This window comes from Sinohyriopsis cumingii, chromosome 7 (genome assembly GCF_028554795.1).
Source record: "Sinohyriopsis cumingii isolate HCF-2022 chromosome 7, ASM2855479v2, whole genome shotgun sequence".
NCBI lineage: Eukaryota > Metazoa > Mollusca > Bivalvia > Unionida > Unionidae > Sinohyriopsis > Sinohyriopsis cumingii.
Window position 1 is genome coordinate 65,033,145 of NC_142967.1, and position 13,227 is coordinate 65,046,371.

General features: G+C 31.8%; 2 protein-coding genes across 6 annotated transcripts in view; one reads left to right on the forward strand and one right to left on the reverse strand.

Moving 5' to 3' along the window:
- The window catches only part of LOC149795410 (uncharacterized), a 32,927-nt gene extending 27,428 nt beyond the window's left edge, over nt 1-5,499 (forward strand). For all 5 annotated transcript variants that reach the window (XM_089965186.1, XM_089965188.1, XM_089965189.1 and 2 more), the window contains 2 exons: nt 652-837; nt 1,187-5,499. In XM_089965186.1, the coding sequence (XP_089821312.1) occupies nt 652-837; nt 1,187-1,596 (596 nt within the window). In that variant the 3' untranslated portion in view covers nt 1,597-5,499. The remainder of the gene's footprint in view (nt 1-651; nt 838-1,186) is intronic.
- A 1,996-nt stretch (nt 5,500-7,495) lies between these two features.
- LOC149795412 (uncharacterized) overlaps nt 7,496-13,227 on the reverse strand; it is a 67,384-nt gene continuing 61,652 nt past the window's right edge. Inside the window, exon 8 of the mRNA XM_089965193.1 lies at nt 7,496-8,942. Coding sequence (XP_089821319.1) covers nt 8,887-8,942 — 56 coding nt within the window. The 3' untranslated portion in view covers nt 7,496-8,886. The remainder of the gene's footprint in view (nt 8,943-13,227) is intronic.

The window sequence follows — 13,227 nt, forward strand, 5'->3', positions numbered from 1 at the left end:
GATATTTTATTTGATGACGCTTCAGTATCTTCCAGATTAAAAACGAACTGTAGCTGGTTAATATTTTATTACTTCGAACTGGTGGTCGAAGAACCTTTAAATGGAATATTTAAACGTTGTTTGTTGATTGAAACTCATGCACTTCATTCATTTCAATCATTGCAATTAATGTTACGATACCTTCCTCTATTATTTCAATAAAAAAATTAAACTCGTGTGCTTAAACATACACACACACATACATACATACATACACACACACGCATATGTATATATATATATATATATATATATATATATATATATATATATATATATATATATATATATATATATATATATATATATATATATATATATATATATATATATATATACATACATACATACATACTTACGCACTTTTTTCAAGTCCACCGTAGTGTGTGTGCCGGAAAAACATTCATACTTTTTGTGTGAGCTGATGATTAACACATTCATAAACAAATGTAGGAACTAACTATATTGTAATTTCTGAACATCTGGCATGCAGTGATAATTATTAGGAACTATACAAAAGATGTGCGATATTGCAAATCTTAAACTTTAAGCATAAATTGCTGCCAAGGTTAGTTACGTTTAGATCGCTTGATTATTGTGCATCTTATACAGGTTTCAGCAACAATGGAAACTGTGATGCAAACGAGGAGTTACCTATATATATAGGAGTTCACGGCCTGCTTAATATGGTATATGGGATAGGCATGATGCTGTTTGTAGGCCATGGATACAAGCTATTCGTATTCCGCCTAGTTTTCTATCTTGCGTGGATTGCAGAAGGAGCGCTTTGTATAACTGGTAAGTCGCAATATAGCCGTAACTAATATTTCTCGTAGCATGTAGCGACACATCAATATCATTTCCTGTCCACAGAATTCAACACTTGCAGTTTGATACAAGATACGTTCAACTCCTTTGTATTGCTAATTTTATTGCATAGTTCTGGGAGCATTGAAACAATCTGAATGAAAAACATTATCACATATAAACGTTGTTCTAAAAAGACGCCCTTGCAAATGTAACAAATTACCTTTTGGTGGTGATTATTGTTGCATTATTTTATAATTGTGTCTTCTAAAAATAATTTCAAATTTAATATCACATAGGTTTCGACTTTGTTTTATCTTCAATTTGTTTCAAATTTCAGGAATGGCATTCTACTCGAAAACAGTTGAACTTTTAAAAGGATGCAGCACATATTGTAAGACGTGTAGCAAAGATCTTATTACCGGGTCAATCGTGATAGAATCTTTTATTTTATTTCTGTACATTCTTGTCACATTCTCTATAATCGGTTACGAAATCAAGACTAAGTGTAAGCACTGTAATCTAGGAGATAGCAACGGTGAAAGAGGGCATGATAATAGACCACAGCCTGGAAGTCAATCTAGACGACGGGAAACAAGGAGAACAGATCAAGCCTCTGTGAGCAGAGGATTGGATATTGCAAGAACGATAACGGAAGGAACCAGTGAAGACCAAATAACGGGTCATAACACTATCCATATTCATAATATGTACGTCTCAGCGGGATCACCAACGCCTGTTGATTTTTAAAACTTCTAAGTGAAACTAGAAATGTCGTTGTTTTATGGAAACTCTTTTAGAACAAACGTGTAACCACTATATACCATTTTCAAAACAACCCCTCAACGATAAGTACGAATGTTTACCTAGAATGGCAACTGTAATGAGAGATATAGAGATGCATGTAAGTTATATAAAAATAGCTTTATGATAATTTATCTTATGTTAGATCAATGTTTAATATGCATAAACATTATTTCATTCACTAATGGTACAATGTGATCCGGATTTATTTCTTGTCGATACATTTGCCTATGTATAAATATTTTTTTAAAGATTATTCAGTCAATGTAATCATCCGCCGTCTTCTTCTAAAAATGTGGAGAATGAAATGAGCACACAATATCGCAAAAAACAAATATGATTCAAGCCCAACAGAAGATAGGGTATATAAAGCAAATCTTATTACTACGGCCATCACTTGGTGCCAAACATCTGCGAAGTCAACTTATTGTTCATAAATGTCATTAAAATGAGATATGAAAAGGTAAATAAATATCCAGCATATAAGCTGTAACATGTGTCCTATTCACATGCATACTAAATAATTAATTTTAATGACTTATTTTGATACGTTATGCTATTATATTATACTTGTGGGAATTACCGCTTTAAATTTAATTTAGATATACGTACGTTCAGTTGCCTTTGGGATATTTGAATATAACATAACGTATTTGAGTTTATTTGTATTTATAGCAGCTTCGAGTCTGAGTTTGTTGCACTTGGTAAAGATTAATCCGTGATCAACGAAATAACAATCCAACGTGGCTGTGGATATTACACCTTTTAGAACAATCTTTAATGATTTCTCTAAACAGTTGTGTTCTGAATCAGTTAGAATCACAAGGACTTTCAAACGTTCCAGGCAATTTCTTTTATATACCCAAACATTTGTTAAATGGACACCAAGTTCTAACTGAGCTTTACATTTTCAAACCAATTAGGTACCAATTTATTGTTGATGGTACCCGTTAGTCCACATGATTTTTTGTGTATGCTGTTCGTATTTGATGCTGAGTAGAACGCTGAGCATTGTCTGTCGCTCCACAGTCAAATGTACTGTGCGAGCATTGTATAATTAAAGCGTTTGTCCAAATAATATTATTAAAATTGCATACATATGTGATATAACCAACCCTTGTGAGCTAATTTTACTCGTTTCAAGCACGCCTCTACTATTCACCTATTAGTTTAAGTTAACATGGAATATACTAGCACCAACACTCTCAGAGGTATACGGATATCCCACACAACAGAGCTTCTTCTTTGAAACAACAAGAACGCTTTTGGACACTGTTTCAATAAAAAGGGTTTGAGTCACTTTAAAGGAAAAAGAAATTTCCGTCTTTAGGTCTTTTAAAATCCTTTTTCAAAACAGAAATATTTTAGTCAACAAAAATGTGTAGTCCTGTTTGGGAACGTCTAATGTTGACCATGTAGATTAATGGCATCCTGTCTGAACTGTCTTTTGAATTCATTGACTTTGAGAAGGCCGTGCATAGATCAATAATAAAGTACGTACGGGGACACTCTAGTTTGAAACAGATATTTTATTGGACACAATATGTAAATCAATGGATCTAACTTGCAGAGCAGCATCTAAGTCTCAACTTGTGAAAGTTGAAACCTCCTGCAAAAAGGTGACGATAAGACAAAGCAGGTGAGGAAGGAGTCTTTGATTATCGAGGGAATAAATCTGGCATTACAATGACCATGGGAACATGTTAATAACACGTTTGATGCATTTATAGCATAAGTGTGAACATTGTGCTTCTTAGTGTTATTCATATCATATTTGTTTTGTAACTGCTGGTACATGATTTTGTCTAAGTTTTGTACTTTTTATTCATGACTGTAAATAGTAGTGATTATCTTAGTAGAAATTGTGTACTTGTATAGGGTCTATTTTAGTATATTTAAGAACGTAATATTTCATTTGGTCTATAAATAGATGCTTACGTAAGTGTTTACAGTTACTAATAGTAAAATTACTAGTAAATATGTGTACGAGATTAGGTCTTTCATATTGGACAGGTCAGTCAGGTGGTATCTTAGAAGAATTACGTTAATTCTAGTGAACGGGTTAAATCATGAGAGTTCTTCTACACTGTTGGATATGTGCATTTTGCCACGTGGGTATTAATATTAATATTGTTTTAGCTGTTTCGCCTTTAAATAGATCTCTCGGACAGGTAGTTTTCTTATTATTCACTGAAACATAAAGTAATCATCGGATTAAAATAGTATTTTGTCACTATTACGAATTATTAAAGGGAGTTATGGACAACGGCATTTTAAAACGTTACGATTCTTAACAGACCATCACATTTCCGGATCTGAATTGTATACGGAACATTTCATTCTTTTGGATTTTAACAGAAACTTTGTTTAAGATAATTTGGGATTCAGTTTATAACACTATATGTTTATCTTGAATTATCATCTTATAACTTTGATAATTTAAATTAAGTTTTACAATACTTGCTGGTTTTGATTGTTTTTGTTACTTAGATTGTTACCAAAGAATCGCAACAGTAGCCATAACAATCTATTACGTACATAAATGGCATCTTCTATTTGTAGGATACCAAAAGGGAACCTGTGACACAAATTATCGAATTTGCTTAACCTGTTCGATTTTTGACCATAGCTATTGAGAAGAAATTTAATGGAATTTTAAAAAATTAAATTAACACAAAATACCAATCAGATATATTAACTTTGCTGAACCAAAAACAAACTTGAGAGAATTATTTTTTCATGTATTTTGTAACACTGAGATATCTCAGAAATTGAACATTTTAATATATGTTGTTCAAAGTGGACGTGGGTGGGTCTTATGTGTTCATTTTCTGCGTTGCAATTTTGGGACAAATGATTTATTTCTCTTGCTTGTTTGATTTGGTTTTATTCGTGAACCATTTTATTTTGTATTACACGGTGTAGAAATTGAATGTAAAATTATAGATTTAGTTAGCTAATTACATTTAATAAATCAAAAGAAAAGAAATGAAAATCATTCTTATTAAAATTTTTAAATATATATACATACGGGTTGGTATATGTGGTTTGACCTTAGTGCTGTATGATAATTTTTGAAGTGGAACAACAGATTGAAAGATAAATTGAATATACTGTATGGAGATCGGAAAGTAAATGCAAGCAACTTACTCTACCGTATATGTTGCTAATACGGACTCAGATAATGTATTTATCCAATTATTGATATCCAATTATTGATACTGATCCAGGTATTGTATTTATCCAATTATTGATATCCAATATTTGATACTGATCCATATATTGTATTTATCCAATTATTGATATCCAATTATTGATACTGATCCAGGTATTGTATTTATCCAATTATTGATATCCAATTATTGATACTGATCCAGGTATTGTATTTATCCAATAATTGATATCCAATATTTGATACTGATCCATATATTGTATTTATCCAATTATTGATATCCAATTATTGATACTGATCCAGGTATTGTATTTATCCAATTATTGATATCCAATTATTGATACTGATCCAGGTATTGTATTTATCCAATTATTGATATCCAATTATTGATACTGATCCAGGTATTGTATTTATCCAATAATTGATATCCAATATTTGATACTGATCCATATATTGTATTTATCCAATTATTGATATCCAATTATTGATACTGATCCATATATTGTATTTATCCAATTATTGATAAGCTATTATTGATTCTGACCCATATTTTGTATTTATACAATTATTCAATATGTTAATGACATTACTATTTATTGTATGAGATACATTTATACGATACATGAGAATCTAATGCGTAGATAAGTTCTTTATATTATAAATGTAAGCTGTCTCTACTCCTTGTTTCTTTTTTCATGAACCATTTAACTTTCCCACACCTTATCACAATCTTATCACTGCTTTAATTTTATGTATGGATGAAATTCTTCATATATATATATATATATATATATATATATATATATATATATATATATATATATATATATATATATATATATATATATATAGTGTGTGTGTGTGTGTGTGTGTTGTCGGTTCTATTCCCCATAGATGAATGATCAATTTGCACAAATTTATCATTAATGATGTATGAAAACAACGATAAAATGTAATAGCAATCCTCGTTTTTTTAAAATGAATTTTACATGGTACACAATTTCATCGCAGTCTTTGTTTTGCGTTTTCCCCTCCACTCTTATGTATAGGAGACAAAAAAGGCAGAAATCTGGAGCGAAAGATATAAATAATTTTTGCTGGATGAAAACCTAGAAATTGAACTTGCACCAAGTAACCTACATGAAATACGGTTCGTCATAACGGCATGTGTACATTTCCTTTGGGATCTATTTACAGTGTTCATATATTAAATGATACAAAGCCATACTAACCTGTCTTGGTTACAGGGCACACGTATTGTAATGATTTAATGCTTTGTTGTTGTTTTTGTTTCTTAAACCTATTATAAGGTTCTAAAAATCGATTGTTATTAATTAAATATGAAAATGTCAAACGGCCGCCACCCATCTCTCTTTTCTACCTCTATTGACTATCGTAGCAAGACGGGCGAAAATCCACGAAAAGACGAGCATAGATGAGTCTCGCTTGTGCCTCTGGATCTATGAAGAGGATGATAAATATTTAGTCAAATCAATCAAACAGAGAGAGAGAGAGAGAGAGAGAGAAATCATATGGTCAGTAGTAATGTTAATTTAAGCAGAATAATGACTTTGGTCGACTATATATATATATATATATATATATATATATATATATATATATATATATATATATATATATATATATATATATATGCAGATATTGTTTCGTCTGTGTGAGGTTCCGGTGAATGTTTTGAACTTCAATTGCCTTATTAATGTATTTGCCGCCAAAGTCCTCTTTCCTTTTGAGTTATTGAAATTTTAAAAACTGTTAAATATGTATTACAAAAAATTTTGATGACGTTAGAATGGGCGGTATCTATGATGTGATGCGTCGTTATTCATCGTTTGCACTAATCTGCACAAGTGTTTAATTGTATAGACTTGTGAACATAAAATGGCGAATAAATTATAAAGGTTTCTGATGATACTTCAATAGATCAGAAACTAAATTGTCTCCTCTGCTCACGTTTGAGTTTTATTTAAATCCTAGGCACGCTTGAATTACAATACAAAATCCCTATATAACAGTGTTTTGTATGTGTTATTCAAATTGTAATGTAAAGATTATTTGTTATATATGACAACTGATATGGTTAAAAGTACACCAGGTGTTTAGTGACTACTTGATAACGATAATTTTGTGTGTGTTTGAATAAAGAAATGCATATTGGGTAAAACATCAAATAGGGTCTAGATCAGTCATTCTCCTGTGTAAGCACCTTGCATTTTAAAGAAAGAATTTTATTTCTTTATCATATATGTCCCCTGAAATATTTTGCATTTACGATTGGTTGCACATTTATTATGCTTATTTTTCAGGTGGCCCAAGGTGGCCTAGTGGTCTAAAGAGCTCGCCTTTACCAATCACTGCCGACTCACCTCTGTCCGCGTGAGTTCGGTTTTCGGGCTCTACCAGCTTGGGTATGTGAGAAAACTGCCAGTAGTTTTCCGTGGATCGTTGGTTCTCACCGGGGTTTTCCCATGCCCTCCCTCCCTCTATCTTGCTCTGAGAAATGGCATTAAACCACAAAACAAGAACAATAACTGTAGCTTCAGGTACAACACATTTTGTAAATATGTCACTTGCATATAAGACTATTTATACGCTATCTATGCAAACAACAATTTGTAAATATGTCACTAGCAATTATGACTGAACACACACATGGCAGTTTATAAATTTTTTATTTTAGGGTTATAACTGTAACCCTATAATATCTCGTTTTAAAATTCTGTATGTTATTCACACCTAGACAGAGATACAATTTTCTTTGCATTTCACACCAATGCATATTTATAAAAAGACAAGAAGTATAGCACGGAAAATTAATGAAATCTTTACATAACTCAAAAATTATTCTCTCAGATCTTCACATACTAGTGCTGTAAAGGAAAAGACATATGCCCTTTACAAAGTTATGAATAGTCAAATGTTGAAGAACAAGTTCATGCCGTCGTCTGGAAAACAGACGTTTAAATATAACATATGCCATCTATACTTAACTTTATCAAGACAAGGACTGAAATATTCAGAATGTTTATGACGGTAGGTCTAAGGGTTTTGCGTGAAAATTAAAAAAAAAATTATCACCACTACATCATCTATTCGCTAGAGGTGCTAATGTGATTTTTCCATTATAACGTTCATCCTGATTAGCTAGGTCATATGACCCACTGTTCTGAATTTTACTATCTTTCTAATATGAATTTTCACGTGTTTTATATTCGTGTTGTAAACAAGGATCTAGGAAGAAAAGAACAGAATAAAACATTATTTCCGTTTGAACGCTCCTGTGGATACAATATCAGCACAATATGCTCAATTTTGAACATACAAAATAATGTATAAGTGACAATTGATTGGTTTAGTCCTGTAAGTAAAACTTAAAAATAGTAACAAGAGAGAGAGAGAGAGAGAGAAAGAGAGAGAGAGAGAGAGAGAGATTGTAATTTTTGAGTATGCAATAATCGTTTTTATATGAGAATTATGTCTTTGTAATAGTTTCGATATTTATGCATATCATGGTATCTTCAACGAAATACGAAATTATATCAACGTTCCTTGGGCAGAATCTGGATTGACAGTACGAATAGCATTATAGATCTAATAATGTTTTCATTTTGTCAGAGAGAAAAGAGTGGTCTTTGTAAAATTAAAAACACTGTACACAGTTCAACGTAACGGACTGTTGGTCACATCTCCGTATGATAAAATTTAATTTGTCTGGGGGTGGCATATTATTTATTATTGCAAAATTAATGAGAATTCTTACAAATTAATTTAAATATGTTTCGTCATGACTACAAGCTGCTAGTTCGTGTTGAGTAGCCAGCGAAAATAATCTAGAAACTGATAAAACTTTTACAAATAGCCAAATCATGCAATTTTAGAAAAAAATTATATGACGGTAATGCTGTACACTAGCACACTACATTCGAGTCATTATCATAACAATTTTGTTATTTATTTATATAACCCGGTTGTAAATTTTAGGATAAATAAGAGTGGATGGTTATTGGTGTACTTTGTTTTCAACACATAATCCAATCCTTTGATGATTAGGAGACGAAACTCCAACAGAAGTTATATGCTCGCAGGAGTTGTTCCTTGATACCTGAAACCAGAAATCACCGTTGCATTAAAATAAACATGTTAAGGGGACACCTGAAATTTGCTACCATACATATACAGAATTCGTCTTATCCATGTTGTTATATTATATAATTGAATAAATGACAAAAATAACACTTTCGAGGGCTTCGGTCATTTTTAATTCCTTATTCGTTTTAAATAGCAAAGGTTTGTTTCAACAGCTGAATTTATATATAGCGCAGACTTTACACTATTTTCAGTGCAGATAACCAATATCCTGTATCGATACGTGACACAATGTTCGGTAAGTGGCCATAATGTGAAGGTCAACCACTATGTTCAATACAAGATCTTTTACGTATATCATTGTTTTCATATTTACTTTAAATATTGCGATATTATATACTTAAATTGACTTAGGCATATGAGGCGGGCAATGCTTATTTTGATTTTTTTTTATATATTTCATTTGAAAATTCTTTATGCTAGTGCCAGCGTAATAAAATCTAATACCAGCACTATTGCTTCGACCACAGAGGCTTGTTATAAAAGAAATTAAGAGCATCGGTCAATTGATAGACGGTTGCTGGATGGAGGTGTGGGCATCCTGTTATAAATAATACAACACAAAGGAAGACAATAGATCCTGAACCTTCGGTATTTCCATTTCTCATATTTTTGTCCTCTCGTGTTGAATTTACGTCAACTAAATCGTGAATGGGCTCATTTTCAAAACATCTCAAAAGACCTAATTTAAATCATGATATATTGATGAAAATTCAATACTTGTTGCCTAATGTAGACGATTTAACATATTACTGTGATGAAAATTGCCGTTAGCTTTCAGATAAGATTCGATTTCACCACTGACAGAATGGTAAGATCAGAACAGAATATTCCCAAACGTATGTCATATACTGAATATATTTAACATATCGAGAATTATCTTAATTTACGCTACTGTGCTTATTTTGCCATGGCACATTAAAATTATTAATTTCTTCCCTTTATATCGTCTGCTTGTATTCAGTGATGAATTTTACACTAGAGGTTGTTCTGACTACGTCTGCCATCACTTGCTATTATTCCGTGTCATACCTACTCAATGCTTCAATAAATTGCAAGCAAGTGATTTCTTGCGTAGAAAATGAGGACATTGTAATGCAGATTGTATCTAGCTCCATAGTACTTGAGATGTACATAGTACAATGATAAAGATTGTGAATTTCTATACAAAATTCAACACAAAAAAAATTTCAACATACACAGCCCAAAATGTGTTTGTTTAAAACTTTAAATAATCCTCAGAAACAAAGACAAAAAGACAGAGATATAGACAGATTTAGTCGCGAGCAAGGTAAATTACATTTCTCATTTAAATTATGGTAAATAGGTCTTTCCGGTTTTTTTTCCCCATCGAAATTAGAGTGTATAAATATTTCTTTCAGTCTCTCTCTCTCTCTCTCTCTCTCTCTCTCTTTCTCTCTCTCTCTCATTTATAGTATGTTGTTGACTACATATATATTTATTTAAGGTTCCACTTGACACATATTTTACCACGTCGGGCTTCAATCTAACGACCTTTCAAAAAATTGCTATTTGTTAGCTATTGGAAGTACAGTTGTACAATGTTGTGGTTGGCGCTAGCGCTGCTCTGTAACTTCGACATTGCTAAATTTAGGAACACGAATTAAATGCTATCATTATTTTCGTATTTATTATCAGTGTATATAACTTTGTTTAAACTTGATAAATTTTGTGATTTAGGCTTACCGTATAAGTTTACTAAATCATTACTTTCTAGGTCAATTTGTACAAGGTTGGCAGGAAAGTGCTAGCTTTTTCTGATTGGTTGTATGTAAGTACTTGGCATTGACGGGTATTTTCGTGATATTCAAATTCAAAAAAGGCAATCAGAGTTAATATATTTAATATATTTTTGTTGTTGCGAAGAATTGCATTTATTCTGTCATTCAGACATAGCGGATTGTTGCAATTACCTCCACGGTTTAAATACTTTATACGGATTCTACCGCCTTCGTTAAAAAATTGGACACATTTTCACTAATAAATCACTACGGTCTTGTTATGATGTTTCCAGCAGCTATAAAATCCATTATTATTGCATCTATTTAATCCTAAGATGGATTACTACCATTAAGTAAAATAATCTGGTGATTCAGTCAAACTAAATGTCAGATAAAGAACATCAACACGCCCCATTTCTAAGTGAGTATGCATCCACGACTGCTTTTGAGATTTAGACACAAACCACCTTGAGAAAGCGGACAGCTTGCACAATGTAATTAGCTGTCATTGCATGGGGCAAAGGCACGGAATCGTGAAATTTTATGATAACGATGCTTGCCATTGACAAAATACTTTCTTTGCCACACAGGATATAGTACTAAAGGTTTCAAATTTATTCATATATATGTAACTTCATAATGACTTTCAAAAGTACTGTTTGGAAAAATGCCAAATTCAAATTAACGAATATGTTCGTGTTTTATCTGTTTCTTTTCAGCTTCACCTTAACAGGACTCAATTTTATCGATGAAAAATCACAATATGTTTTGTGGGACATACACAAAATACTTATATGCTGTGAAGTAAAGTAGTTAGAAATATGTGTAACTTACTAATTACTAAAGTTACTGCTTGATGTAGGAGATGGACGTATTTCGCTTTTGTTAATAAAATAAAATAAAACGCAACAGGTTGTTCTAAAATAAAGATCATATTTACATTTTAAATTTAATTTATTTTTTAAACCTACACTTCCTAACACTCTTATCAAATCTTATCAGTGCCAACGTGTTAGTAGTAATAAATAAGAAGACAGAACGAAAACTAAAGGTGCGTACAAACATAATACCCAATTTATTTAAATGGTTTCTCTTATGAGACTACTCCACTGACATATAAAACATTTCAAACCGTCAATCAATAGCTTACAATAAAATGAAACACATCTTTTATTCATCACGGTTACTATTCTTAGGTTGTTATTCGTGCAAAGAAATTTTGCAATCCCATAATATGAATCTATATTCTTTGTTTTACATTTATCCAAAGATATTGCTGATATGATGAAGAAATGAGAAACGGTCCACAGTTATGCATCATCATCTTGTAATGCAGGAATCTGTGCTTGCTCGTGTTTCTTTTCGCCTTTCAGTGCTCCTCAGTAAAATCGGAAATTGGTGAGCAGTCAGTTTGTATATGACCCCCCCCCCATTAATAACTATCAGAAACAAGAAGTGATGGGTAAAGGGTTAAGTAGATGAGTCTAGTAATTCAGTGAACGCATGACCTACATGATACATTCTAATGTAACGAACTTAAAAATGAAGCTAAAATGTTTCAAAACTCTTATTACTCTTGTAATAAAGAAGGTAAACAAAATTTAAATTTTATATGAAACATACAGTAGTATATATTTTTTCCACCGATCATACATTTCCAATTTAAATTTTCGTATCTCAGTGGGAGACATTTTTATGGACCCTACCTGTTTTTCGTCAGAAAGACAAGTCTATGCCTTCACTGTTGTATACTTTAATGCGGTCTGACACACGTCTATGAAGAACCAGACAACGAGGATAAGAAGGCTATTGGTTATTTTTTCAAAATTAGATGGCATCTCCGTTTTGTTCATTGCTCAATCGATTTCACAGTAATGACAACTAAACTCAGATAAATACAATTAGGAACAAAGGTACACTGCAGGATGACTTGCAAGTTCACTTTAACTAGCAAATAGGATTCCTTCAATGAAAACAAAGGATACAAAGATATATTCGAAATTTGAAATTATAAAGACATAAATGAGCTAAAAAGCAACGTAATTGCCATAATCGTACATTGGAAACTCAAGAGTACACCTATGGCCATGAGAATAAAGAAAAATGGAAGTCCATTTTAGGCGAAGAAATTGCAATAAGAACTCTTCAGATTAAGTCATATGACAAAAAGCAGAATTTTACAGGACTGAAACCAAACTTTAATTATCATACGAATCCGAAAATACATGATTTTCTATCAAGTACCTTCTTCTCGAAGATGTCTAACTTTAAACAATATAGTGTATGAACATGATTTAGTTATATATCATTTTATTTATTTTGAGTTATTTGGTTTATTGAATCCAGGCGAGCAGGTAGAAAGTATTTTCTCTAGTCAATCACTAGATTTGTGATAGCCAGCCAAAGCAAGCCAAGCGACGATAAAATTCACTCTAAGTAAAATTTAGAAAAGCACAATCGAAACGTTGAATGACCCCAATGGATAATGCCACCATTGAG